The sequence below is a fragment of the Aedes albopictus genome, chromosome 3 (assembly GCF_035046485.1).
Source record: "Aedes albopictus strain Foshan chromosome 3, AalbF5, whole genome shotgun sequence".
Classification (NCBI taxonomy): domain Eukaryota; kingdom Metazoa; phylum Arthropoda; class Insecta; order Diptera; family Culicidae; genus Aedes; species Aedes albopictus.
The window spans coordinates 209,931,412-209,956,328 of NC_085138.1; the positions used below are offsets into that span (position 1 = coordinate 209,931,412).

The 24,917-nt window shown below is 38.2% G+C and overlaps 2 protein-coding genes across 3 annotated transcripts in view; one reads left to right on the plus strand and one right to left on the minus strand.

The window, feature by feature from the left end:
• The window catches only part of LOC109401442 (glutamate [NMDA] receptor subunit 1), a 416,903-nt gene that overhangs the window by 59,652 nt on the left and 332,334 nt on the right, over window positions 1-24,917 (plus strand). The window lies entirely within an intron of this gene.
• On the minus strand, window positions 10,689-24,248 carry LOC134292179 (uncharacterized). The gene is made up of 2 exons (XM_062861073.1): window positions 11,236-24,248; window positions 10,689-11,187 (listed from the first exon to the last, which is right to left on the minus strand). Exon 1 carries the CDS (start codon window positions 17,861-17,863, stop codon window positions 16,739-16,741), a length of 1,125 nt encoding a protein of 374 aa, XP_062717057.1. The 5' UTR covers window positions 17,864-24,248; the 3' UTR covers window positions 10,689-11,187; window positions 11,236-16,738.

Here is a 24,917-nt window from a genome sequence, read left to right on the forward strand (position 1 = left end):
ATAGAATTAGTGAGAAAATTCGATCAAAGTTGAAAAAAAAGTTGTTTTATATGAATTTTCCGGAAAACGACTAATTTTTGGTGAAGTAAATTTAGCCCTGATTTGGGTAAAATCCAGATCGAGCTTTAAAGTGTATTCCAGTTTTAACATCAAATATTTATTGGTTTTAGGTATTACAATTATCAAAGTGTCGAAATAGTGTGCTACGGATAGCGGAATACCACAAACACTAGATTCGAACTTTTGCCCCACTGGTGGGGCAAGAGTTCGAATTAGACACACACATACAAAAAGTGTTGTAACTCAAAATTAAAAAGACATTTGGCGTAACTTTGTTCAGCAAAATTTTAGCTCATGGATGGTAGAATCACCACACGGTATTCATTTATTTTTATCTGCTTCGATTTCTTGAAAATAATTGAATTTTCAACTAGGGTCGAACTTTTGCCCCACCTTACTCTAAATACTGCGCAGTAGGCCTGGCCGCTTTGACGCTTGTGTCATATTCTCAATCTGCCGCAAGCTTCAATATTGACAAGAAAAATAATCGGGTGTAATCTAACCTGATTATTTTCCAGGATGCTTTCTTGTACTGGCTGCGTATGTATTAGATTAGATTAGATTAGATTAGATTTAATTTTGATTTTCGATACTTATCACAACGCCAAAATAACGGTATTATACCTTATTGCCAAGCTTGGTGAAGTTTATCGAAATGATGATGATGATGATGATGATGATGATGATGATGATGATGATGATGATGATGATGATTGTGTACCCACCATCAGCGCAAGGATTACCTATGGCTGCAGAGTCATACCGGAACGGAATGATCTACCTGATGGTTTGTTGTAGCAGGGTAAGCTAAATTCACTGGAGACCTTCGGAAAACAACATGATAATTGTTATCTCGTGACAAAGTCTGGCCACCCCACGAACATTTGCCCGGAAACCAGTTCATTTAACTTCCTTAGGCTACCCCTCCGAAATCCCCATATATGTCATGTTCAAATATAAAAAGTAATAATAAGGAACGAACTCACCGGGTAATCCTGACCAGCTGGTTTTCTATGTTTGGCTTTGGTCTCAGCATGCAACCGGTCCAACCATATTAAATATGCACTCGTTCACACCACTCGCTGATTCTCCGATCGTCCATCGAAGAATCCGAAAAAAATACATAAGCGACGCACTGAAAAACAATCTCTTGGATACTAGCATTTCCGAACTCGGAATCAGCTTGGTGAAGTTTATCGAAATGTCAAAATATCATCAAAAGTAAACAAAAGTAATTTTGGTTCCATTGGCTCGTTATATTTTTTGTAGTTCTCGCGGGATTTGATGAGAATCCAGAATAATCCACGGAATAATTGCACGGTTCGCGGTTGGGAAAATTAATCTGCAGTCTAGCCTGCAGCATTTAGTGATGCGATCAATGGCAACGCAGTTCATCAGATCAAGACAACCGCGGACTGCCACTCGCGGTGGTGATGTGACCGTGATGCGATGTGATGTGGCCGGATTGAGGATTGTGTTGTGGCTGCTGTTTTGACCGACCAGAATGTGAAGCGCACCGACGGGATGCTTGTCAGGCTCACAGATGTCGACCCTTTGAAGACGTAACGGAAAAAGTGAACCGAATAAAGATGCGACCACTACTGTAGCGCTACTTGCAGGAGAATTCAGCTTGACAGATAACTGGTTCTCAGTTGGGTGTTGAGCTATTTGGTCCCTGGAACACAAGTGGTTGTCGGGGTCCGTGGCGCAGTGGTCCACACGTTCGCTTCATAAGTGGATGGTCATGGGTTCGATCCCAGCCCCGACACTTGCAAATTTTCATCAGTTGCTCTTCCCCCGAGAGCAATTGACACCTGACCCTCTTCGGAGCATATAGCTCTAACGGACCTGGAATTTGGATATCGGCGAGCCGCAACTCATAATGGACGATCCCCAATTGGACTGGAAAAGGAACAGCAGCCACACATCAGCATCATCGTGCTCATCATTCTACCGTGGACAGGGTAGAAAAGTTGAAACAGCACAAGGCACCAGTTCGATATATGTAGTTGAATTAGAATAGAATATATGTAGGCGCTGTACAAAAAGTGTAAGTGCAGCGTCCAATTGGAATCGCTCACGTAGTGCCGTAGTGGACAAAAGAGCTGTAAATTAGGTTAAGTGATTAAGAATAAAAAAAACACAAGTGGTGCCCGATTCTGCTGGTGATTAGTTTTGTTAGTAAGTCAGCTGATGAAAAAAAAAAAACACTGGTCGAAGCGTGGCCATGATTTTTTATTATGATTGAGTGCAAAAGTAAACATTGTTTACTGCCAAGATCATAAGATACCATTAACAATGCTCTATAAGTGTTGAATAATCACATAATCATCGCATTTCGAGCATGATAAAGTTAATTATATTATTTTCATATCTCTTATGAGTCAACGTAAATATGGCTAAATAAAAACATAAGATGTCTTCTAATACGCTTATAACTTTTTTATAATACATCTTTTGAAGTTAAGATTTCTGAAGGAATAAACGCTGGAAGCCACCAGTTCAAATCGAGGTCGGTAAACTTTCCAGTTTGATCCCTAGAGGTATCGTCCAACCATCCGTATTGGTTGTAGCAGTTGGAAGATTCACCGTAACGCTAGGTAGAACAAGGAAACTCATAAATTGCGAGAATTGAGAAACTCGCGAACGAACCACCGCCAGACTGTGGTCCCTGACTGACCAATCCCACGCAGCAAGATGTCTACCTTTTCTCGGTGGGTCTTCCTCCGTTGACTAAGCCGCTCCGTGATGAAGTTGCTTTCCGAACCTGAATCCAGCAGAGCCCGACGACTGCCGTTGCCAACTAGATTTGTGAAGATTCATGTTGAGCCGCACCAGAAACCGAAGTGTCGGTGGCTGTCATGTTAACCACCTGAGACGAACCCGATCCGGTAGCTTCACTGATTTCGGATGATTCCCTTGAAATTGAAGGATGGCTGCCCCTAGCAATCGCTGCGACCTTTGCAGAGCTATCCTTCTCCGACCTAAAATACATCAAAATGTGGTGGCGACCCTTACATTTCCGACAGTTGAACTTGGACTGGTATTCTTTGAACACATGGCCCATTTTAAAGCAATTCATGCTGGGTGGGAGAGTGGGGAGAGTTGGTTTTCAGCAGTGCATCCCTGTAAACCACTGACATTCGGTGGAATGCGGGCATTAATAGAGAAAATGGCTCCTTGCACGTCACGTACCGTTTTCCGATTGTAGCTAGTTTTCACCGTCGACTGCTGCTGCTTCCTTTGAGGCTGCGGCTGCACCGAATGAAAGCCCTTAGTTTCAGCGGTCTTCGTTGGAAGTGATTCAAGCACACGGATCCTTCGTTGTAGAAATTCGGTCAGATCCTTCAAAGAATCCTTATCGTTTGTGGACGAAAACTCTTCCCATCCTCTGCGGGTTACAGGGTCCAAGTGGTTGATTAGGAGATTTACTAGCAAAAGGTCCTTGTACTCCCCTTACTGGACGACCTGCTCCAAAGTTTGCACGGCTCTTTCAAAACCCTCAACAAGAACGTGTAAATCCGAAACCGACTCTTTGGAAAGCGAAGGCAGATTAAACATCGATTAAAGATGACTTTTCTTGAGCTGTTTGCTATTGTTCTCTCCCTTTTCTTGGCGTAATGTCCTCATTGGGACAAAGCCTGCTTCCCCAAGTAACACAACTTGTTATATAAGAGTTAAAATTGCAGGTTTCATACATAACCCCTTGTATTTTTCTTGTAATTTTTATACAAAAATGTACACCTATAACATCAAAACAGCGCAAAAAATGGCGGCTTATACAACATCTTTCAAGTTATATAAGATGTATGCTAATACACTTATAGTGCGAATATTTTGGAACATAGCTGGTTCCAACCAACTTCCAAATGATCATTAGCTCTAATCAAGTTATTATTCAATCTCATGAACTTTGAAAATACTTATATAATATGATTAAAACCATTGGTTGTAATTAAGCAATTTCACAATTATATGACTCATAGAAAACACCAATAAGACACAGTATAAGCTTTGGTTGAAATTGAGTTATATGAGAGGAATAAACATCACAGAATAACAAATAAATAAAAGGCTGATAACATGAACTGCAAAATTTTCAAATTAAATAAATAAATTGTGTTTATTCACACTCAGCTGGTCCGACTTAAAAATGGACTTCCTAGGGATAAAGTTAATTGTTAACTTCTCGGATTAAAATTATGAGAAGACCCTTTCTGAGTGACATGATAGGCATGATTTACCTGCGGTTCGAGATTTGTGGTGGAACCTCGGTTTTTACTTATCCATATTTCAAGTGCCTTAGAGATGAATAGATATTACAACAACAACTATCAAATACTGTGTCTCTTGAGTTTTTTTTTAATTCCTACGCAGAAAACAATATGGCAGATGCTTCGTGAATCTTACAGTGCTGGTAGAGAATATTGAGAAAACTGAAGTATTGAGTATAGTTATAACTGAATCTATCGCTCGTTAATTATTATTCTGCCTCAAGTAAAAACAAGAGTTTCAATTTAGCAACATTTCGTCTGAACTGAAATTTAATTTTAATTTTTTAGAATGATCATTTAATCGGAGAAAGTAATGATGACAATTTCATATTTTTATTATTGTATTCATATTTATATTCGGTACTGTAACCATAATACATTTTGACTATTTTTTTGTATTACTCATATAATACGCTCAAACAGCATATTTCCAATTTATTCACTCATGAGTTGTATTTTACGGTTTTACGACATAACAGTAACGCCAAAAAAAAAAAATAATAACACTAGTTTGCGTTTCTTTGGCGTGGCAGAATATGTCAAAACGTCAAAATCTTTGTTATGTCTAGCTGCGCTTGTTGTTCTGTCCAGAGCATCGTCGGAATATTCCGTTTTTTTTTTTCGTTTAGTCGGTAATTTATCTGGTAGCATATTCGAAACAGTGCGCGAATAATTCACAAGTACGAGTTTTATTAAAATAAGGTAGTGTTAATTATGACAGTGGTATTACGTGAGACAAAATGTCAGTGGAGCACACAATCACCAGCGATTGATTTTGTACTACGATCCGCCTCCAGAAGCTGTTCAGAGAAATTATTATATTGAAGGAAGATATATGAATATTAAAATTCTCTGTCGTTCGAATGTCCAGGAAATTGGTTTAATTGCCAGTGACATGTTGGTAAATATGCAGAAGCCTTTAATGCGCCAACCTTGAAGGTAAATAAATTCATGTAACAACGTTGAGTTTTTACTGTTTGGCGTTTACTATAAAGTGGAGCGCTGAGTGCACCGATTAATAAAATGATATGTGTATATTACACAATAAAATGCGGTTCCTATCGAACGTCCAGCGAGCAGGAACACGTCCATCTCCAGCGGTTGGTCGATGATGTCATGGTTATCGTGTCAGCACAGCCTAAAACCACAGGTATGAAGGTGTATGTACGGAAGAGGAGGAGAGGGTGTGAATGTGGTATCTAACGAGCCTGGCCACGGCTACCATATTCCGTGGTATTTACCTTCACAAACTGGTAGTGGTTCCCAGTCGGTAATCCAATTCGCAATCAAAATTTTGTACTTCGGTTGAACTCGATAGTAAAAGTTTCAGCGGTCTTCGTTGGAAGTGATTCAAGCACACGGATCCTTCGTTGTAGAAATTCGGTCAGATCCTTCAAAGAATCCTTATCGTTTGTGGACGAAAACTCTTCCCATCCTCTGAGGGTTACAGGGTCCAAATGGTTGATTAGGAGCTCAACGTCATGTCAACCAATTTCAAGGATGAGTAGTCCAAAAGAGAGGAACATTTAGGTGTAATATCCAAATTAAATGCTTCGACTGGGCACATACTATGGTGGCTCACCTGAGAAAGTCTTCGCGACATTGCGTCAAGCGGCGATTAGGAAATTGAGTGTTTGTGGATGCCCCCAAGGGGGAGTCTTATCACCACTTTTGTGGAATCTCGTAGCAGATACGCTATTGAGGCAACTCAATAATAGCGGTTTTCCTACTTATGGTTTTGCCGACGACTACCTAACATTGATAGTCGGTATGTGCATCAGCAACCTTTTCGACCTGATGCAAAACGCTCTTCAGGTAGTTGAGGGTTGGTGTCGCCAATATGGCCTTTCGGTAAATCCGAGTAAAAAATCTATTGTTCTTTTCACGGAAAAGCGAAACCGTAATGGTGTTCGACCTTCACGTTTTTTTATTATTCTGAAATCTATGTGACTGAACAGGTGAAGTACGTTGGAGTTATTCTTGATTCCAAGCTTTCCTGGACACCTCATGTTGAGTTCAGAATCAAGAAAGCTTGTATGGCCTTCGGGCAATCCGGCAAACCTTTGGTAGAACTTGGGGGTTAAAAACTAAGTATGTCAAATGGATTTACACAACTGTTGTTCGTCCAATATTGGTCTATGGATATCTTATGTGGTGGCAAAATGGCGAAGTGAGAACGGTCCAATCAAAGTTAGGCCATCTCCAAAGGATGTGCTTAATGGCGATGTCTGGAGCGTTCTCATCAACTCCTACGGCAGCGCTCGAAGTTCTCTTTGACGTTGCCCCACTACACATTCATCTCAAACAAGAAGCACTTTCTTGCACTTACCGCCTATGGGTACTCGGTTCACTAGAGGAAACACCTGTGAACCGCAGTTCAACCCACACCTCGTTGTTTCCACGTTTGGTGAATTAGGACAAAGTTGTCATAGCTCCAAGTGATCTTACAATTACTTGTAATTTTCCATATAGGACATTTTCCACGAATTTCCCTTCCCGGGAAGAGCGGACATCTGGTTATCTGGAGAGAAGTATTTCAGACGGCATCGTATATTACACTGATGGCTCCCTTCTCGTAGGTCGAGCAGGTGCTGGTGTTAAGGCAGCGTCCATTTAATACGTAACGCTGAAATCGGCATTTTTCAACCCCCCCCCCCCTCCCCCTCCGTAACGCTTTTTGTATGAAAATCTTAAAAATTTTGTATGGGTCGTAACGCTTGGCTGCCCTCCCCCCTCCCCCTAGAGCGTTACGTAATTTGTGGACGGCGCTTTATTCTCGTGAGTTAAGGCTGAATCAGTCTTACTCACTTCGTAGATACTGCACCGTTTTTCAGGCCGAAATCTTTGCTCTTATGTGCGGAGTGCAATCAGCACTTCAGCAGCACGTGATGGGCAAAGCAATATACTTCTGTTCAGATAGCCAGGCTACTATTAAAGCACTTGCTTCGGCCAACTCCAGGTCGAAGATAGTCTTCGCTTGTCGAACGGAAATCGAGGAGCTGAATTCAGCAAAAGCTGTTCACCTTGTATGGGTACCTGGCCATTAGCGTGGTTCAATAAATCGTTTTTGCTCCACACCGCTTATTCGATTCCTATCCAGATTTAAGCTCATTTAGTTGAAAATTGAGACTGCACAAGCCCTTCAAAGTTTGTATGGGAATTAGTATGGGAAAACGATGTTTTTCATTCAATTCACCGTAGTATTTCCCCAAGTGCCTTAGTGGGTTAGTCGACCCTTGGTAATCCTAGGCTACTTTATCAGCTACAACTTTGCCGAAGACCGCATTCAAATCGAACAACTCATTAGTTAGTTACCGATTTTTATCCAGAATCGAAATCTTTACTCATGATGGTTAAACTAATCGGTAGGCATCACTGCATTTTGCAGTAAAACATAGTAGCCATGATTTCAGTGTGATATCCTTGGCGCCATGTGCAGCAATGTTGCCAGCTGGAAAGCTGGAGGATCACTGTTAAAGTTTGCCCAGTTGGATACAAATCGATAACTAATTAATGAGGCGTCCGATTTGAATGCGGTCTTCGGCAAAGTTGTAGCTGATAAAGTAGCCTAGGATTACCAAGGGTCGACTAACCCACTACGGCACTTGGGGAAATGCTACGGTGGATTGAATGAAAAACATCGTTTTCCCATAGTAATTCCCATACAAACTTTGCAGGGCTTGTGCAGTCTCAATTTCCAACCAAATAAGCTCAAATTTTGGGAGAAGCCATACAATCTGGTTAGGAATCGAATAAGCGGTGTGGAGCAAAAACGATTTTTTTAACCACGCTACTGGCCATTCTTCCATCGCTGGAAATGAATTAGCTGATGAGTTAGCTCCCACTGGAGCATCACATGACTTCATTGGCCCTGAACCAGCTATTCCGGTATCCAAGTGTTGGGTAAAGCTTCAGATTGACACCTGGGCTGCCACTCAGCACAAACAATACTGGAATAGTTTAGAATCATGTCGTCAAACAAAATTGTATTGTACTGAGCCATCTCTAGGGGTTGCAAAATATCTAACAAATCTGTCAAAGCAGAATTGCAGCATGCTGGTCAAAGCATTGACTGGCCACTGCCGACTCAGGTATCACATGGCGAATATTCAGTAAGCTGATTCATTTGCCTATGATAGCTGTGAATCCGATTATGGAACTTCGTATCATTTAATATGTAACTGTCCAGTTTTTGCGCAACTGCGTTTCCGAGTACTCGGAAGTGAAACTGACTTCAGAAACCTGAATCTTCAGGACGTTCTTGACCCGCTGCGGTAAAGAGCTATAGGCTTTCTGTACGCTTTATGCATTATCACAGTGCCCTTCTCAGGGCGCTGTTTGAACCCATTGTGGTACGCTTATTACAGTGTCCTTTTCAGGACGCCATGTGAACCCATTGTGGTGCGCTTTTGCGTGTATGACGATCCTATTCCCTTTCCTGTCCTTTCCCCTGTCCTATCCTTTTTCCTTCCCTTCTCCGTCAGGTATATGATGAATATGCTCGTGTTCATGGCGATGGCATAAATTTCCCAAATGGAGGAGAACGTGCCTCTAGAGCAGCGATGCCAGATGATTTTTTGAAAAATCTGTATCGCTATTTCCAAAAATCTGTATCCCATAAAAAAACTTGGATGAAAAATCTGTATCCCATACAAAAATTACCTCCTCTAGCTCAAAAATCTGTATTTCATATATAACGAGCTAATAATTTGTAGAGTTGGAATTTCTTTAAAAAAAAAAACAACTAAAAACCTGCGTTGACAATTGAGCGATGAAAGAGGTCTGAGCCTCGTGTGCTGTGCCTATTTATTATATAAAATTGCTGATGCTACATTTTGTAGCATACCAGATGAACATAATTTGTAACATTATTCCTTTTCTGAAAATACGAAGCATTGACATATTCCAGTAACAGACTTCCCTACAGTCGTAGAACATTGCGACATGTAAAGTAAAATTATTGACACCATAGCGACAGCTATCAGCATAGCAACAAACCCGGTTAAATGCAAACACTTCAAAATTAATTATTGCCATCCATTCTATGTTGCACCAGAGACGATGACCCATGTCATCGTCACCGCTAAGCAATATAAAAATGTTCTTTCCCAGGCGTTCAATTATACGCAGAGTAATTCGATCTTTCTTTGCTGTTGCACCAGAGACGATGACCCATGTCATCGTCACCGCTAAGCAATATAAAAATGTTCTTTCCCAGGCGTTCAATTATACGCAGCGTAATTCGATCTTTCTTTGCTGATGCCTTAGCGCATCGTTCTCACAGCGCAAGTGTCCAACGATTATTCTCCTTTCACACATACATTTAACAATTAGTAAAGTATACGCTGATTGGCTCACAGTAAAATTAGTCAAGCCAACTCCAGGCACCTCCCACTCTGAATATGATTGTAACCACCAACAATGTAACATAAATTGATTTGAATAAACATTATCTTTGGAACCTTCAAGCCGACAAGTAGTATTTATCGTAAATGGCGACTAGTGACTGTCGAACTCTTCGGAGCCCGACTCAGTAAAATTGTTTGCATTGCATCAGTGAAATTTTGATCAGTGTTAAAGTGTATCGTTAACTTTTCCAATCAGCCCTATTCATACAGTGAAAATGGGTAACAAAAAGTCTTCCCCTAAAGTTGACACCAGTGGTAGCAACGACACCACTATAATAAACACTCAGGACTTTCATACAGAGCAGCATGAGTCCCATAGTACACTGCTCTGGATAGTGTTAACAATCACGGGGCTGCAGCTCCTCATAACTATCTTTAAGATAGTCGAAAAGCGGATCAGGCGCGATGCGCTTAGAAAAGCTTAATTAATAGCAAACATTGATGTGTGAAAAAAAAACGACAACTGAACCGTTAACACAGACATTCAGTAATAGTGTAAAATGTTATAACAATTGGAAAAACCAGTGGATGAAGTAGTGACCTGTGTTACCAGCTGAACTAAAAGTGCTCTAACAAGCTAAAAATCCAGTGAACAGCGAAAATGACCAATTCAAAAACTGAAGATATTTAAACAGACTGAAGAGCCAGCGGACAGCGAAAGTGACCAATTCGCTAACTGTAAGTGCTGAAGAACAAGTGGACAGCGAAGATAACAAATGACGTAAACTGATAGTGCTTCAACATCCTGATGAAACAGCGAACGGAGGAAGCGACCCGGAAGAAACTTCTACATGAAAGCAGTAACGAGGTAGGAGTACAATTGCGGAGATTTCATCCTTTTAGACCCTGTGCGTGAATTATTTTCGTAGATATGTCATTCCGACCCAGCCCACAGATTCTCACTAACCAAGTGCTTGTAATAAGTGAAATCGACTATGTTCAGTACTATGTTTAGCAATTGTGAGCAACAATGACTAGAACTATTATGCCTTGTATGTAAAAAGAAAAGCTGTTATGATTTCATTTTTATTTTTCATTTTTATATTATGAATTCTACGTGAACCAATAAGCTGTAATATTTTCGACACAACAGTCCCAAAATCAATATGATGAGCATTAACCTTTTTATGAATTTTGAAATAGTGAATTAGTATATATTTTGTAATGTCAGAGAAAATTGAAAACGCTTTAAAACAATTAAATGCACTTTTAATAAATTTAAAAAAATCGATTAACAACAAAATTAAAGCGACTACATTGCAAAAAAAAACGACAAGTAGCAAAGGACTTGAGTAATCAAAATGAGTTTTTCTTATTAGAATCTTCTTTGACTCAATTAATCAATTAAATCACTTCTTAAAAATTTCTAAAAACTTGGTGAATGAGATTGAGTTGATAATTCAGCAAAAACTTTCGGAACACAAAATTAAATTACGATTAAGAAACTGTTCTTCGGTTAAAATTTTTATTTGGTTAAAAATTAAATCAGTAACAATGGCACTAGACATTAAAACTGCCTCAGAGCTAGCATCTCTGATCCCAAATTATGATGGGAATCCAGGAGGCATAAAATCTTTCACAGATGCAATAGGTTTAGTTGAAACCATTGTACCAGACGCGCAACAAGCTGCTGCCATTCAACTTATTTTGACTAAGTTGACTGGTAAAGCTAGAGATCTATTTACAGCAGTGCCAGCAGATTTGCAAGAAATAAAAAACAAAATTACTGCTGATTGTATAGACAAAAGCACTTCAGATTTGGCTCTTGCAAATCTGAAAAATGTTAAACCACGAAAAGGTCAAGAAACTTCTGGATTCACAAAGGAAATTGACATACTTGCGGATAAACTGAAACATGCTTACATTCGGGAAGAAGTTCCGAATGCGGTAGCCACAAAGTTAGCAAACAAGGCTGCCATACAAACCTTAACAGCTTCATCACACAAACAGGAGACAAAAATGCTCCTCAAAGAGGGGAAATTCGCGTCTCTTTCGGAAGCATTAAATATTGTTATTGAAAACGAGAATTTCAATAATGAACCATCCGCATCAATTATGCAGATGAGGAAAAATTTTTCAAAAAATAGACCAAATTATCAATCAAATTACCAAAATCGTTCCAATGGCAACAATAGCAGAGGAAATTTCAGAAATTCCCCTCGTCCAAACCCGCACCAACCCAGGTCAAACTATGGTCAACAATCGTCAAATAGGTCAAGATATAATCATCCGAACAATAACCAACAGCAATATAGACAACAAAATTGGGTACAAGATGGCAACAGAAGAATGTATCACATGAACGTGGTGCATGGTTCTGGTTCATTGCCTCCGAATCAGTTTGCACCAAACGGTGCACTGTCTCAACCCGTAGCTATTGTACCAAGAAACCTAATGCCACCCTAAAGGCAACAACAACAACAACAACAACATGCATCAAGCAATTTTTTAGGAACACCATTCCTACAGCACCCGTACTCACAATAAACCTGAACGCTTCAAATTTCATAGCGGTCAATGTTCAAATGACAAATGCTAGGAAAACGTTCACTATAGACTGCGGAGCGGATATCTCTATTTTTAAACTTAGTAAACTGAATCCCAATTACTAAATAAACCTTACAGAAAGAATCGAGCTAACAGGAATCACCGATGACACAATTGAAACTATTGCGTCAGCAGAAACTGACCTATATTTCGAAGGAGGATTGTGCATCAAGCATAAATTCCACCTTGTGAATGATGAATTCCCTATCATGACTGACGGCATTTTAGGCCGCGATTTCTTAAGCTCCCATAGATGCATAATTGATTATGAATCTTGGCTGCTTAAGTTCAGTGTAAATAATGAAGAGATAACAATACCGATTTATGACAACTTAAACAACGGTTTCATCTTACCAAAACGAAGTGAAGTCGTTAGAAGAATTGTTAATATTCCATGTACATACAATATGGTTGTACATTCACAGGAAATATTGCCAGGCATTTTCTGTGGAAATACCATCATATCACCTAATAATCCTTATGTTAAATTTATTAACACTACCGAAAAACCTGTACATATAATGTATTCACAATTTCATCCTTTAATGGAACCACTTAATAATTTTTACATAATGAAACTTAATAGTAGTAAAAATAAGGAAAATCGTCAAAACGATATTCTTAATCAGATTAACTTTGCTGGAATACCACCGGATGCAATAAAAGGTTTAAAGAACCTGATTGCAAAATACCAAGATATTTTTAGTTTACCAGATGATACGTTAACTGTTAACAATTTTTACACTCAAAAAATTCCCCTTCAAGACAAAAGTCCAATATATATTTTAAACTATAAAAACTTACATGCTCAAACCGATGAAATTCAGAGACAAGTTGATAAAATGCTGAATGAAAATATTATTGAACATTCAGTATCCCCGTATAACTCTCCAATTTTATTGGTACCGAAAAAATCCGATACCAATGACAAGAAATGGCGTTTAGTTGTGGATTTCAGACAACTAAACAAGAAAATACTTGCTGATAAATTCCCTCTCCCCAGAATTGATACTATTCTAGATCAACTGGGAAGAGCTAAATATTTTTCCACTTTAGATCTGATGTCTGGTTTCCATCAGATTCCATTGGATAAGAGCTCGAGAAACTTCACTGCATTTTCAACACAGTCTGGACATTATCAATTTACGCGTTTACCATTTGGATTGAACATAAGTCCAAATAGTTTTCAGCGTATGATGACGATTGCCATGGCTGGATTGACTCCGGAATTAGCTTTTATCTATATTGACGACATTATTGTGATTGGTTGTTCAGTCAATCACCACTTAATGAATCTTGCAAAAGTTTTTGACAGATTGAGGCATTACAATTTAAAGCTCAATCTTGGTAAATGCAATTTTTTTCAACCTGAAGTTACTTATCTTGGTCATCAGATAACTGATAAAGGTATATTACCAGATCCTTCTAAATTTGACACAATAAAAAATTATCCAGTTCCATCTAGTGGAGATGAAACTAGACGATTTGTAGCTTTTTGCTATTATTATAAGAAATGTGTTCCAAATTTTGCAAAAATTGCCAGCCCTTTGAATAATTTACTCAAGAAAAATGCGAAATTTACTTGGACATATGAATGCCAACATTCATTTGATATGCTACGTAATCATTTAATGTCCCCGATGATTCTTCAATATCCCGATTTCAGTAGAGAATTTATTTTAACGACAGACGCTTCAGACATTGCTTGTGGAGCAGTTCTGTCTCAAAAATTTGACAATGGTGAATTACCAATAGCCTTTGCAAGCAAAACGTTTACTAAAGGTGAAAAGAATAAGCCAGTAATTCTCAAGGAGTTGACAGCAATACATTGGGCTGTAAACTACTTCAAACCTTATTTATATGGCAAAAAGTTCACAGTGAGAACAGACCATAAACCTTTGGTATTCTTGTTTGGAATGAAAAATCCAAACTCAAAATTAACAAATATGCGTTTAGATTTGGAAGAATTTGACTTTGCCGTGGAATATATTCAAGGCAAATCTAACGTAATCGCAGACGCATTGTCCCGTCATCAGAATAAAAATGCATTACCCGCCAAAATACCAACAGTTGCTGTAAGTAAAGAGCCTGATCATCTCTCTACTTACGTAACCGAAAATCCAAGTTTTACCAATAAATTGAATAAGTTAGCTATTACATACGAAAACAATGTTCTTGAAATGATAATCTTATCGAAGAACAGTAAAAAACGTGTTGCATTAGTGCAACAGCAGTTGTTAATTAACTGAAGTCAAACCCTAGAATTTGCACTTCTGAAATTAGAAAAATTATTATTATCTGTGAAAATTAAACAGATTGCATTATCTTCGGATAATGAAATTTTCAAACTATGGCCGATAAATATTTTCAAGAAGATTGCTAATGAAAAAGTGAGACACGTGCAAATTATAATCTTCAATCCACCAAAATTTATAACGGATAAAAATAAGATTAATGAAATAATAAGAGTTAACCATGAGACCCCAATAGGAGGTCATATTGGACAACATCGGCTTTACCTTAAAATAAGAGAAAAATACAAGTGGAAGGATATGAAAGGTTGCATATCACAGTTCATAAAGAAATGTGAATTATGCAAACGGAACAAAATTACTAAACATACAAAAGAAAATATGATAGTCACCACTACACCTTCTTCACCATTTGAAGTGATTTTAATCGATACGGTTGGACCGCTTCCATTAAGTAATAACAATAATCGATACATCGTTACAATCCAGTGTGATTTGACGAAGTATATAGTTTTAATACCAACACCAAGCAAGGAAGCTAATGTCATTGCCAAGGCATTAGTCGAAAATTTTATTTTGATATATGGAAACTTTCTAGAACTTAGATCAGATCAAGGAACGGAATTTAAAAATCAAACTTTAGAACAAATTTGTAAAATTTTGGAAATTAAACAAAATTTTTCCACAGCCTATCACCCCCAAACTATCGGATCATTAGAGAGAAATCACAGATGTTTAAATGAATATCTGAGATCTTTCACTAATGAACACCATACAGACTGGGATGATTGGTTGAAGTTTTATAGTTTCTCATGCAATAGTACACCCCATTCTGATCATCAATTTTCACCATTCGAACTAGTTTTTGGCAGAAAAGCACAATTACCCAACGAAATTTATGAAAAAGGCGTAGAACCACTATACAATTACGATGACTACTTTCGTGAACTTAAATTTAGAATTCAAAACTCAAATAATATTGCCAAACGAAATCTCATACATCAAAAAATGGCCCGAACAAGTCAGGCTAATCTAAACACCAATCCGATCAATCTGAACATTGGAGATCTTGTTTATTTAACGGTAGAAACCAGGAAGAAACTCGATTCCTTTTATTCAGGTCCTTACAAAATTGTCGAAATCAATGATCCAAATTGTAAAATTAAACATCATTTGACACAAAATAACGATTTAATAACAATTCATAAAAACAGACTTATCAAAGCTTAAATAAAAAAAAAAACTCTATGGTTGAAATATGATACAAACATTATTACACATACTAACAATAGAATAAACAAAATAGAGATCTACCGAGCCTGATTCCCATAAAAAAGAGAATGAAAAACAAAAAAAAAAACAATCAAATGGGATTAGGTAAATGTTTAGTCTTGTACTAAGTGCGAAATTCGGTTAGTATCAAAATAGTTTAATATTTTCTTTGTTAGAGGTCCTTGGAGCATAGCTTTTGACGAATGATTTCCCTTCGTTACATCATTCTCCTAAAGGGGGAAGGTGTAGCATACCAGATGAACATAAATTGTAACATTATTCCTTTTCTGAAAATACGAAGCATTGACATATTCCAGTCACAGACTTCCCTACAGTCGTAGAACATTGCGACATGTAAAGTAAAATTATTGACACCATAGCGACAGCTATCAGCATAGCAACAAACCCGGTTAAATGCAAACACTTCAAAATTAATTATTGCCATCCATTCTATGTTGCACCAGAGACGATGACCCATGTCATCGTCACCGCTAAGCAATATAAAAATGTTCTTTCCCAGGCGTTCAATTATACGCAGAGTAATTCGATCTTTCTTTGCTGTTGCCTTAGCGCATCGTTCTCACAGCGCAAGTGTCCAACGATTATTCTCCTTTCACACATACATTTAACAATTAGTAAAGTATACGCTGATTGGCTCACAGTAAAATTAGTCAAGCCAACTCCAGGCACCTCCCACTCTGAATATGATTGTAACCACCAACAATGTAACAGAAATTGATTTGAATAAACATTATCTTTGGAACCTTCAAGCCGACAAGTAGTATTTATCGTAAAATTTCATTGGTCGTTACCTGTGGCGTGATACGCGCCTTTCGCTCTGATTGGTTAATCCACCTATCAGTGTGTTCCTAACAATTCCCTTTTTTTTTGAAAAAAGTAGTCCTTGACTTTCTCCACTCCACGCCTACTGTGGAATGAACCTGGGTTGTCTTGTTGGGTAGCTCACGCTCATCTTTTGTGTTGACTTGTCAGATGATGTTTCCTTAGCCTCGGTAATCGTCTCATGCTGATTTTGGTTAATCGTAGCTGATGCTTTCCTTGTCAATAACGTCCTGATGATGCAATCTAGCGCGACTCCAATTATTGCTAGGGTTGTTACCGATATCGATCCGAAAGATAACCAGTGCAGTAAATGAATCCTTCCTTGAATGCTTTCACTGGTAACATTCAGGTGCTGAATATGTTCTCGATGCATCATATGAAGAATCTGTAAATGCTCCGGAGGTATGCGATCTATTACGTTAGTAAAATTTACCTTTAATCCCGTGGTTGGGATAAAAGTTTTGCCTGGGATATCCACGTTAATGTTGATGAAACGTTCGCCGTCTAATAGTATTGTACATTCTGAAAACTGGATAAGATAGGAACCTTCCAGTTTGTTGCGATGCAGACTACAGTTCGACTTTAGCATAATGTCGGCATCCTGCACAATTATTTTTCCATCGTTGATCCGTTTGACAATGTTTCTGCTACAGACTTTCTCCATCGGGCAATGAGCTGAAGAGCCGCCCATAAATTTTTGGACACACTTTGATGGAGACTCAAGCTGCGAAGATTGGCAGATAAACTGATCTGCATATGAGTCACTAACAGATTTTGTAGAATAAGGAGCGGTTCCATTTAAATAGAAATTGGTGTCTAGATGAACTCGAGTTCCATTGGATATAGCTGCTTCGACTTGGTAAAGAGTGTAGATTTCGTTTGTTACTTTGGGTACCCTCAGAATGTACTTGATGGAATCCTTGGTGGTTACCACATATGCTCGAGCGATTTCTAGTACACTTTTCGCTGTGGCTATATTGAGTCCTTGATCTTTCAGAAAATTTTGGGCAACCGTCAGTTCAGTGAGGCCAATCAATCGGATGCTGGGGATGCTAAATCGGGCTAAGATTATGGCTTCGCCGATTGTTTTTATTTGTTGAGTGAGCTCGTCAATGATGAAAAGTAGATTGACCGATGAAAAACCCTCGGTGAACTCCGTTGAAAAGTTGTTGAACTTTGAAATGAGCACATTTATACTATCTGTCATGGTTCTACGACATTACCCGGAAAACCATTACCCGGAATGCAATTAACCGGAATACCATTTACCGGAATGAACCATTTACCGGAAAACCATTTACCGGAAAGACCATTTACCGGAATGAACCATTTACCGGAAAACCATTACCCGGAAAAACCATTTACCGGAATATTTTTCCTTCTTTTTTTTAGTTTAATGAGAACATGTTTGCGTAAAATTTTTTATTTGTCATTTTGGATGGATTTATCTTTATTTACATGAAAAAAACTTACTTATTCTGCAGTATAAGAGCTAGTGAGAGAAGATGATCTGCCATCGAAATTTCACGACTCGACCGAATCGCTTGTTTGAGCTTCTCCTCTTTCTGCTGAAGCTTCTTCATTCGACTGGTGTAGACTGGGACGTCACCTTGTAGATATCTTAGGAACTCGGCAGATGTCGACTGTTCCTCTTCCTTAAAAGCGTTAAGCACAGCATAAAATTTCAAATCGCTCCCGCCTTTTAGGAGAGAATCGAATTTGTTATGGTATCCCTCGATGGCATTAGTGGTGCGTGGTTCAACAGATTGTGCCGCATTGACCAAAATTTTGGAGCAAACCGTGGAATACCTCGTCGGCCATCTGATCGAATTTTACCCAATACATAGTTTTTCTCGACATAATCGAGAAACGGCTGCATTGATTGAGGAGCGCTTGCCCGAATGGCTGCAAGACCTTCTGGAACATTTTTGGGCTTCAAAAATGCCAAGGCTTCAGTTTGTTTGAACGTCAGCTGCATTCGAATACTTTTACAGTATTTCCCGGTCAACCCCAGCTTTTGCAGACGACGCCACCAGCTTTTAGTAAGGTGGAAAAAGCAACCATACTGAACAGCATCTGGGAAAACTTTTTCACGGCATTTAACGGGTGGCCACTAAATAACGGGAATGCTTTGAATGTGCTCTTAAAAATATATGATCTTTAAAAATGGCAATCTGAATTTAACTATCATAAAGATTTCACAATGTACATGGAAAATATAAAATTTAAGAAAGTTGAACGTAGTAATTTGTACAGTATTTTTTTGCAGTGATGTTGGAGCAACTGCTTTGTACGACTTTTCAGAGTTTACTTTCACGCATTTTCTGCGTCTGTGAAATCGTTGGTCAAAATAAATGGTTTCTCAGCTACCTTTAGCATCTACACACTCAAACAGTAATAAGAAAAAATGGGGATACTGACTTGTTTTTTTTTTTTGCTTTGGTTGTAGCCTTTTCCCGTAAATGACATTTATAGAAATTTCCAAAAAATGTTATTTTTCTGTATCACCAAAACGTGTCGATGTAATTTGTGCACTGCGGTTCATTGTTGAACTTTTTTTGTGCTATTTTTTTTATAACGAACCATTTACATGTTGTTCAATGTGTAAAGGGCCTGTCCATAAACTACGTAGACTGTTAGGGGGGGACGGGGGGGTCTGGCCAAAGTCTACGCTCCATACAAATTTCGAAAATTTTGTATGGACAAAAGTCTACGAGGGGGGAGGGGGGGTCTGAGATGGCCGAAAAAAAGTCTACGTAGTTTATGGACAGCGCCAAATGTGATTTGATGTAAATATTTGTTATTTAACAAGGCATTCTATTGATTTATCCAGCCCATGTCACAAAAGAAGATTTTATTATGTGAAATGATATCATGCTTATTGGTTTTGCTAGTTTTCCTCTATTTCCTTCAGGATCTGTTTCTTGGGATGCCGAAATGTGGAATTCATTCAAAACCGGGCGGGTTCTAGTTTTATAATGGTTTACTATTAACTTTTTTACGGTTGTTTTGAGCAATCAGTAGAGCCGTCCAAGGCGTTTTGGTAGTGCTTCCTGTTTCAATGTCGTTTTCTGCAGAACAGAATAAGTTGACACAAAATAAAAAATACGCTGACTTTGTGGATAGATAGACGATGGATTTGTCTAAAAAATGTTTACTCTATGGACGCTTCTATTGTTTTTAATCAGCTGCTAAAAGCATTCCCGTTATTTAGTGGCCACCCGTTATCTCTGCTTTTTCAAAATCGGTCAGAACAACGCGAGGATCAAGCATTACGCCATTCTCAGCTGCAGCATTTTTCACCAACTTCAATGCCTTCTTATATGTTGTTTCCGCTTTGTCGGGCAGCAGCATATGAACAAACGGCATGAATTTCCGAGCAGCGTCATTCCCCACAGATGCATGAATAGTAAACACCTGTCGAAACCCTTTAGGCGTGGAAGAGAATGTTCCGTCGAGAATAAGTATCTGCGCTTGGCCTAGACTTGTTAGATTTGCTGCGGTAGAGAATATCATTATTCGTCCGCTGCGATATTCCACGTTCTTCAACAAAAACCTTTCATTATCGAAGGTTTTGGTAAATGTCGTATCCAGTATATCAAAATCCGTAGGATCGTTGGGCAAGACAGCAGAACTTCGTTGGCGCTGGCAAAGTCGTCGCTGGGCCGTTTTCGATACCGTCGTTTGAACCTAGAACATGGTGGCAATTAAAAATATAGCAAACACATTCAGCTTATTGATTTACCTCAACAGGAAACTGGAAAGCAGTACGACGAATGATCTTCTCAGTTCTTTCATCCCCTTGTGATGCCTTCCTTTTAAGGACTTCCCTATAACGGCTTGTTTCAAGTCTGAGAGGATCTGCCATATGGTTGTGGTTTTTCGTTGCTATTATCACGTGACTGCCATTAATCACTTTCGTCCGTGCTCTTCCTCTGCATTTTTCGGCGTCATCTTGATTCCTTCGCTTTTCACATTCCCAGTACCAATAGTTTTCCACCTACCCAAGAAAAAACCCGATTATAAACTTCTGAAACTTTTAGTGAAAGTTTTGAAGACATTACTTGTTTGTCCTTGTGATATACAAAACCACGGTAAAGTAGTTTGAAGCGCTTCCTGTTTGTCTGAATCAATTCGCCAACATTGTTCTCCAGTTCTTCACCGTCACTGGTAGGCTCATCTAAACTAAAAAATTGTTCCTCGTCTTCGGCCATTTGGTCTGCTCGCGTCGACTGACTGATGGACAATGATATATTGTTCTCAAACGTTATTGTTTCATGGCTGTTGCTGAGAGCCTATTATATTTCAAGTAGTTAGTGCGGTAAAAACCATTGAGTTACCTCTGAGAACCATTAGCCTACCAATGGTATTACTTTCAGCTTTGAAATGAGATACCTAGCTGCGATCTGGACAGCAACATTATTCGCTGATCTAACCTTATTGAAACGATTATGGATGGAATGTCATACATTGTACGATTTGTTTAAAGAGCACATTTAGACCAAGCCCACTCATGGGCTCAATCAAGCGTTTTAACGTTAAGTAGAGCCCCGAACAAAGAAGCGAACCGCACCGGTCGCTGCTAAGTAGGGCTCGAAAGCGAAAAGTTTACGTACGGTTCGTAGCAGGGCTTAGAATATAGAGACACGCAAAGTACGGTCTCTATCCGTAGGCTCGTGCGCTCTCTCGCGTTTAGCTCTTTGGGTAGCGTAAAGAGGAGACGAAAGAAAATTAGTATGGATTTGTTGCCAGGTATATAGTTTCTAGAGAATGATTTTCTTGCTTTGTATAGGTAGGAATTTATTTTAGTTTGCATCAAATATTTGAAATTTTCAACCAATCAATATCATAGATCGTTACACGAATAACACAAAAAATTGTCTGACATAGAATTGTGATAGAGTGACAATACAAACGCAGAAAAATAATAGGTTTAAATTGACAAGCTTTGCTTAAGTAGGTATGTTATGAATAAAGCTTTCGCTTCTTCGCCAATTTTAGGATCATGCATATCGAAAATGTATTGATTTTCTCTTAAAAATAGTTACGATTGCTCATAATCGCACCTTTAGTTTTTGATTCGGCCGATCGTTTCGAAACTAATATTTGAAGAAATGTATAGTGATTCAGTGAGTTTTGCTGTTTTAACACGTACATGTTTGAGCCGGGTTTTCTACGCAGAAAGTAAAGCTTAGTTTCGCACATTTAGAAAAATGTCCAAATAAATAACTCGCGAAGTTCGTTCCGACAAGTTTCAAAATTATCGTCATCCGAAGCAGATTCCGGTGAGAAGATGTGCATATTTTCTAACCCGAAAAGAAACTATTTGACGGTAATAAGTGACCACAAGGTTTTCTTTCTCTAACTTTCCGGGCTGAGATCCTCCGCTTTGAAAGAGCTGTGCCTCGCGTTTCGTTTTGTCGTGTATATTTCAAAAAGGCAAAAGAGTTTTGGTATGATTGCTGTTTTTGAAAATGGTGGTCGTCAGTGGGTGGTTTATCAAATATAAATTTAAAAATATAAAATAAACGAGACATTAGGAAGAAAGTGTGCGAAATGGGTAACTTCACGGTCCACGCATCCTTCCTCCCCTGTAAATTCGAGAAGTACCTTGCCGAAATAAAATATTCTGTACTCCAAGTATTTCGAAGAATCATCTATGAGATTAGATAAGAGTAGTTACGATTTTTCAAAGATGCATTGACTGTACCTAACTCAACTAAGATAACATAGAAACACTACAGTTATTTCTTTTTGAAACAAAATCATACCGATAAAAATCTTAAAAAATGTAGTCGAGCTGCCAAGTTCCACCAATTAAAATAGGCGGTGTGCAGGACTGTCATATTGTAGGTTCCTCGTTATAGAAAAAGCAAGGCGTTGGATGTTAAAATTGTTGTATGAAGTGCCAAAAAGGAGAGTGGGCTCATTATGTACTTTGACAAATACGCAGTCTACTTCAAGCGCATAGAATCTGCTTCCAACAAAATATTCATATACCAGCATCCAAGAGATCGCAATATATATTAAGATTTGCGAGTGATGCTTTGTAACTAAAAGGTTGTGACTGAGTATAGAATTAGCTGATGTTAAAATACACGTTAAGATGCTCATAATCTCAAATTCAGATAAATTTCTTGCGAGAAAGGCAACATACAATCATAAATTATTGAGAAAATGATATCTATAAAAGGCACCAAAACTGGTACAAATCTCAAAGGGAATTATTTATTTGAATTTAATTTTTACTAACAGTTTTCAGTCTTATCCAAAACCCCATCTTTCATAATATGAGCACAAATTATTATACTGAATAAGATTTGCAATAACCCCACTGAAATACACAAAATATTGCGATGATTTACAGAAGTGCAAAAAACCGATGGTACGGAGAGAATAGAGACCACCGGTGCGTAAAGGCGACCGATCATTATTTTACTCACATGGAAACGAACGACCGGTGCGAGAATGGGTTGATAACGAAATTAAAAATCGTTAACGACGTGCTGTTGCGTGTGTAGTATTAAGCCCACGGGTGGGCTTGGTCTAATAAGTATAAATATGAACAGATATGCTTGTCAAATGCGTGCATGAAATTCATAGAAGTATCACCCTTCTTTAAAGAAAATGCTGTTCTTTTGAGTTCTATTTTGTATGCGGCTATAGGACACAAGGTCAAAGGACAAGAGGTCTAATGGATAAAAAGTCGATGGGATAAAAGGACAAGTGGGAAAAAGATGTATTGGATGAACTGGCCAGTGAGGGAATTATTCTTTGTTTTATGTCTCATCCCTATACATGAAAATTTAAACACCAAAAAAATTGATTTTTTTTTGTTTTTTTTTTTTGTTATAATGAAGTATTTATTGGCATTATAAATTTTTCCATTTTGCTAGCATTTTCCCTTCTTTAATCCAAAAGCTGTTTTTCAATTGAAAATCAAGTTACTAATGTTTCAAAGGAGGATTCCACCAACTTCAATTCGAAAGCTAAAATTTCATCCAGAGATTATTCATCCTTCTTTGTTTCATAGGCTGTTCTTTTAAAATATTTTGCTGTGGTAGTGTATAAAAACTCTACTACTAATATTTCTACTAGCGATGCTCCCTTCTTTTATTTATGGGCTGTTCTTTTGAGTTATGTTGTTATCAATCATTTACTTTATTTTCTTCAATTTGTAGGCAGCTATTTAAAATTATGATGAAGTTGTCAGAAACGATAGTAGCTATCAAACCTTTCCCAGTTTTTTATCCTTTTTTTTTCTGAAAGATAGCTTTTTTTTATATTGCGATAATTTTGGTATATGGCATTGCGATAATTTTGGTATATATATTGCATTTCTCACTAAATTTCGAACTTCTGCCCCTCGATCTTTTGACTACTATTACCTACTATATTTTTGGGCAAAGCTTTTTTTGGTAATCGTTAATAAATATTTGTAATCCCAGAAAGTTTGCCATTCTTTGAATAGTCTGCTGTTCTTCCACCTTATTCTTAGTAATGGCACATAATTTTTCCAAATATCAGTGATTAAAATCACTTTGTGAAATGTGGAACGAAGACCATGAAGTCTTTTCAAGAACGACAAGCTCCTGGAACCATTTCCTAAAGCAAAAATCTAAGCTTTCCGGTAAATGGTGCATTCCGGTAAATGGCACATTCCGGTAAATGGCACATTCCGGTAAATGGTACATTCCGGTAAATGGTACATTCCGGTAAATGGTACATTCCGGTAAATGACTTTCCGGTAAATTGCATTCCGGGTAATGGTCTTCCGGGTAATGGTTTTCCGGGTAATGGTATAGAATCATCTGTCATTATCCTGATTCTAGTATCAAGACCTGAGTTAATCTTTATCTGGTTGTTCTCCTGATCAATCATTAAATTTATGGTCGCGATTATAAGCCTAATGTCGTCGGCGTCTGGGCTTCCTGATATATACTTCCAACCTCTTCCCAAACTATCCCATCTTCTGACTCGTTTTTCAGATGTTTGAATTTTACCAAATGCGAGAGATAATTTATCAATTTTCGTTTTAATAATGGTATTCAATAATTTATCATGGACAATCTTTTCCTGCGCTTCTGAATATAAAAAAAAAATATTACTTGCCTAATGGGGCCTAGCTCTATTGGATGAATGACTATCAAGTAGCTATTGCAAATTTTAGCGGTACCGATCGGGACTATGATGACGGGGTTCTGCCTGATATCATGAATAAAAAATTGCGCCTTTCCTAACGTCAGCAGGAGAAATCTGTA

Excerpts from the sequence above, each read along its gene's own strand:
- LOC134292179 (XM_062861073.1), bottom strand. The coding sequence starts at position 17,863 with ATGACAGATAGTATAAATGTGCTCATTTCAAAGTTCAACAACTTTTCA.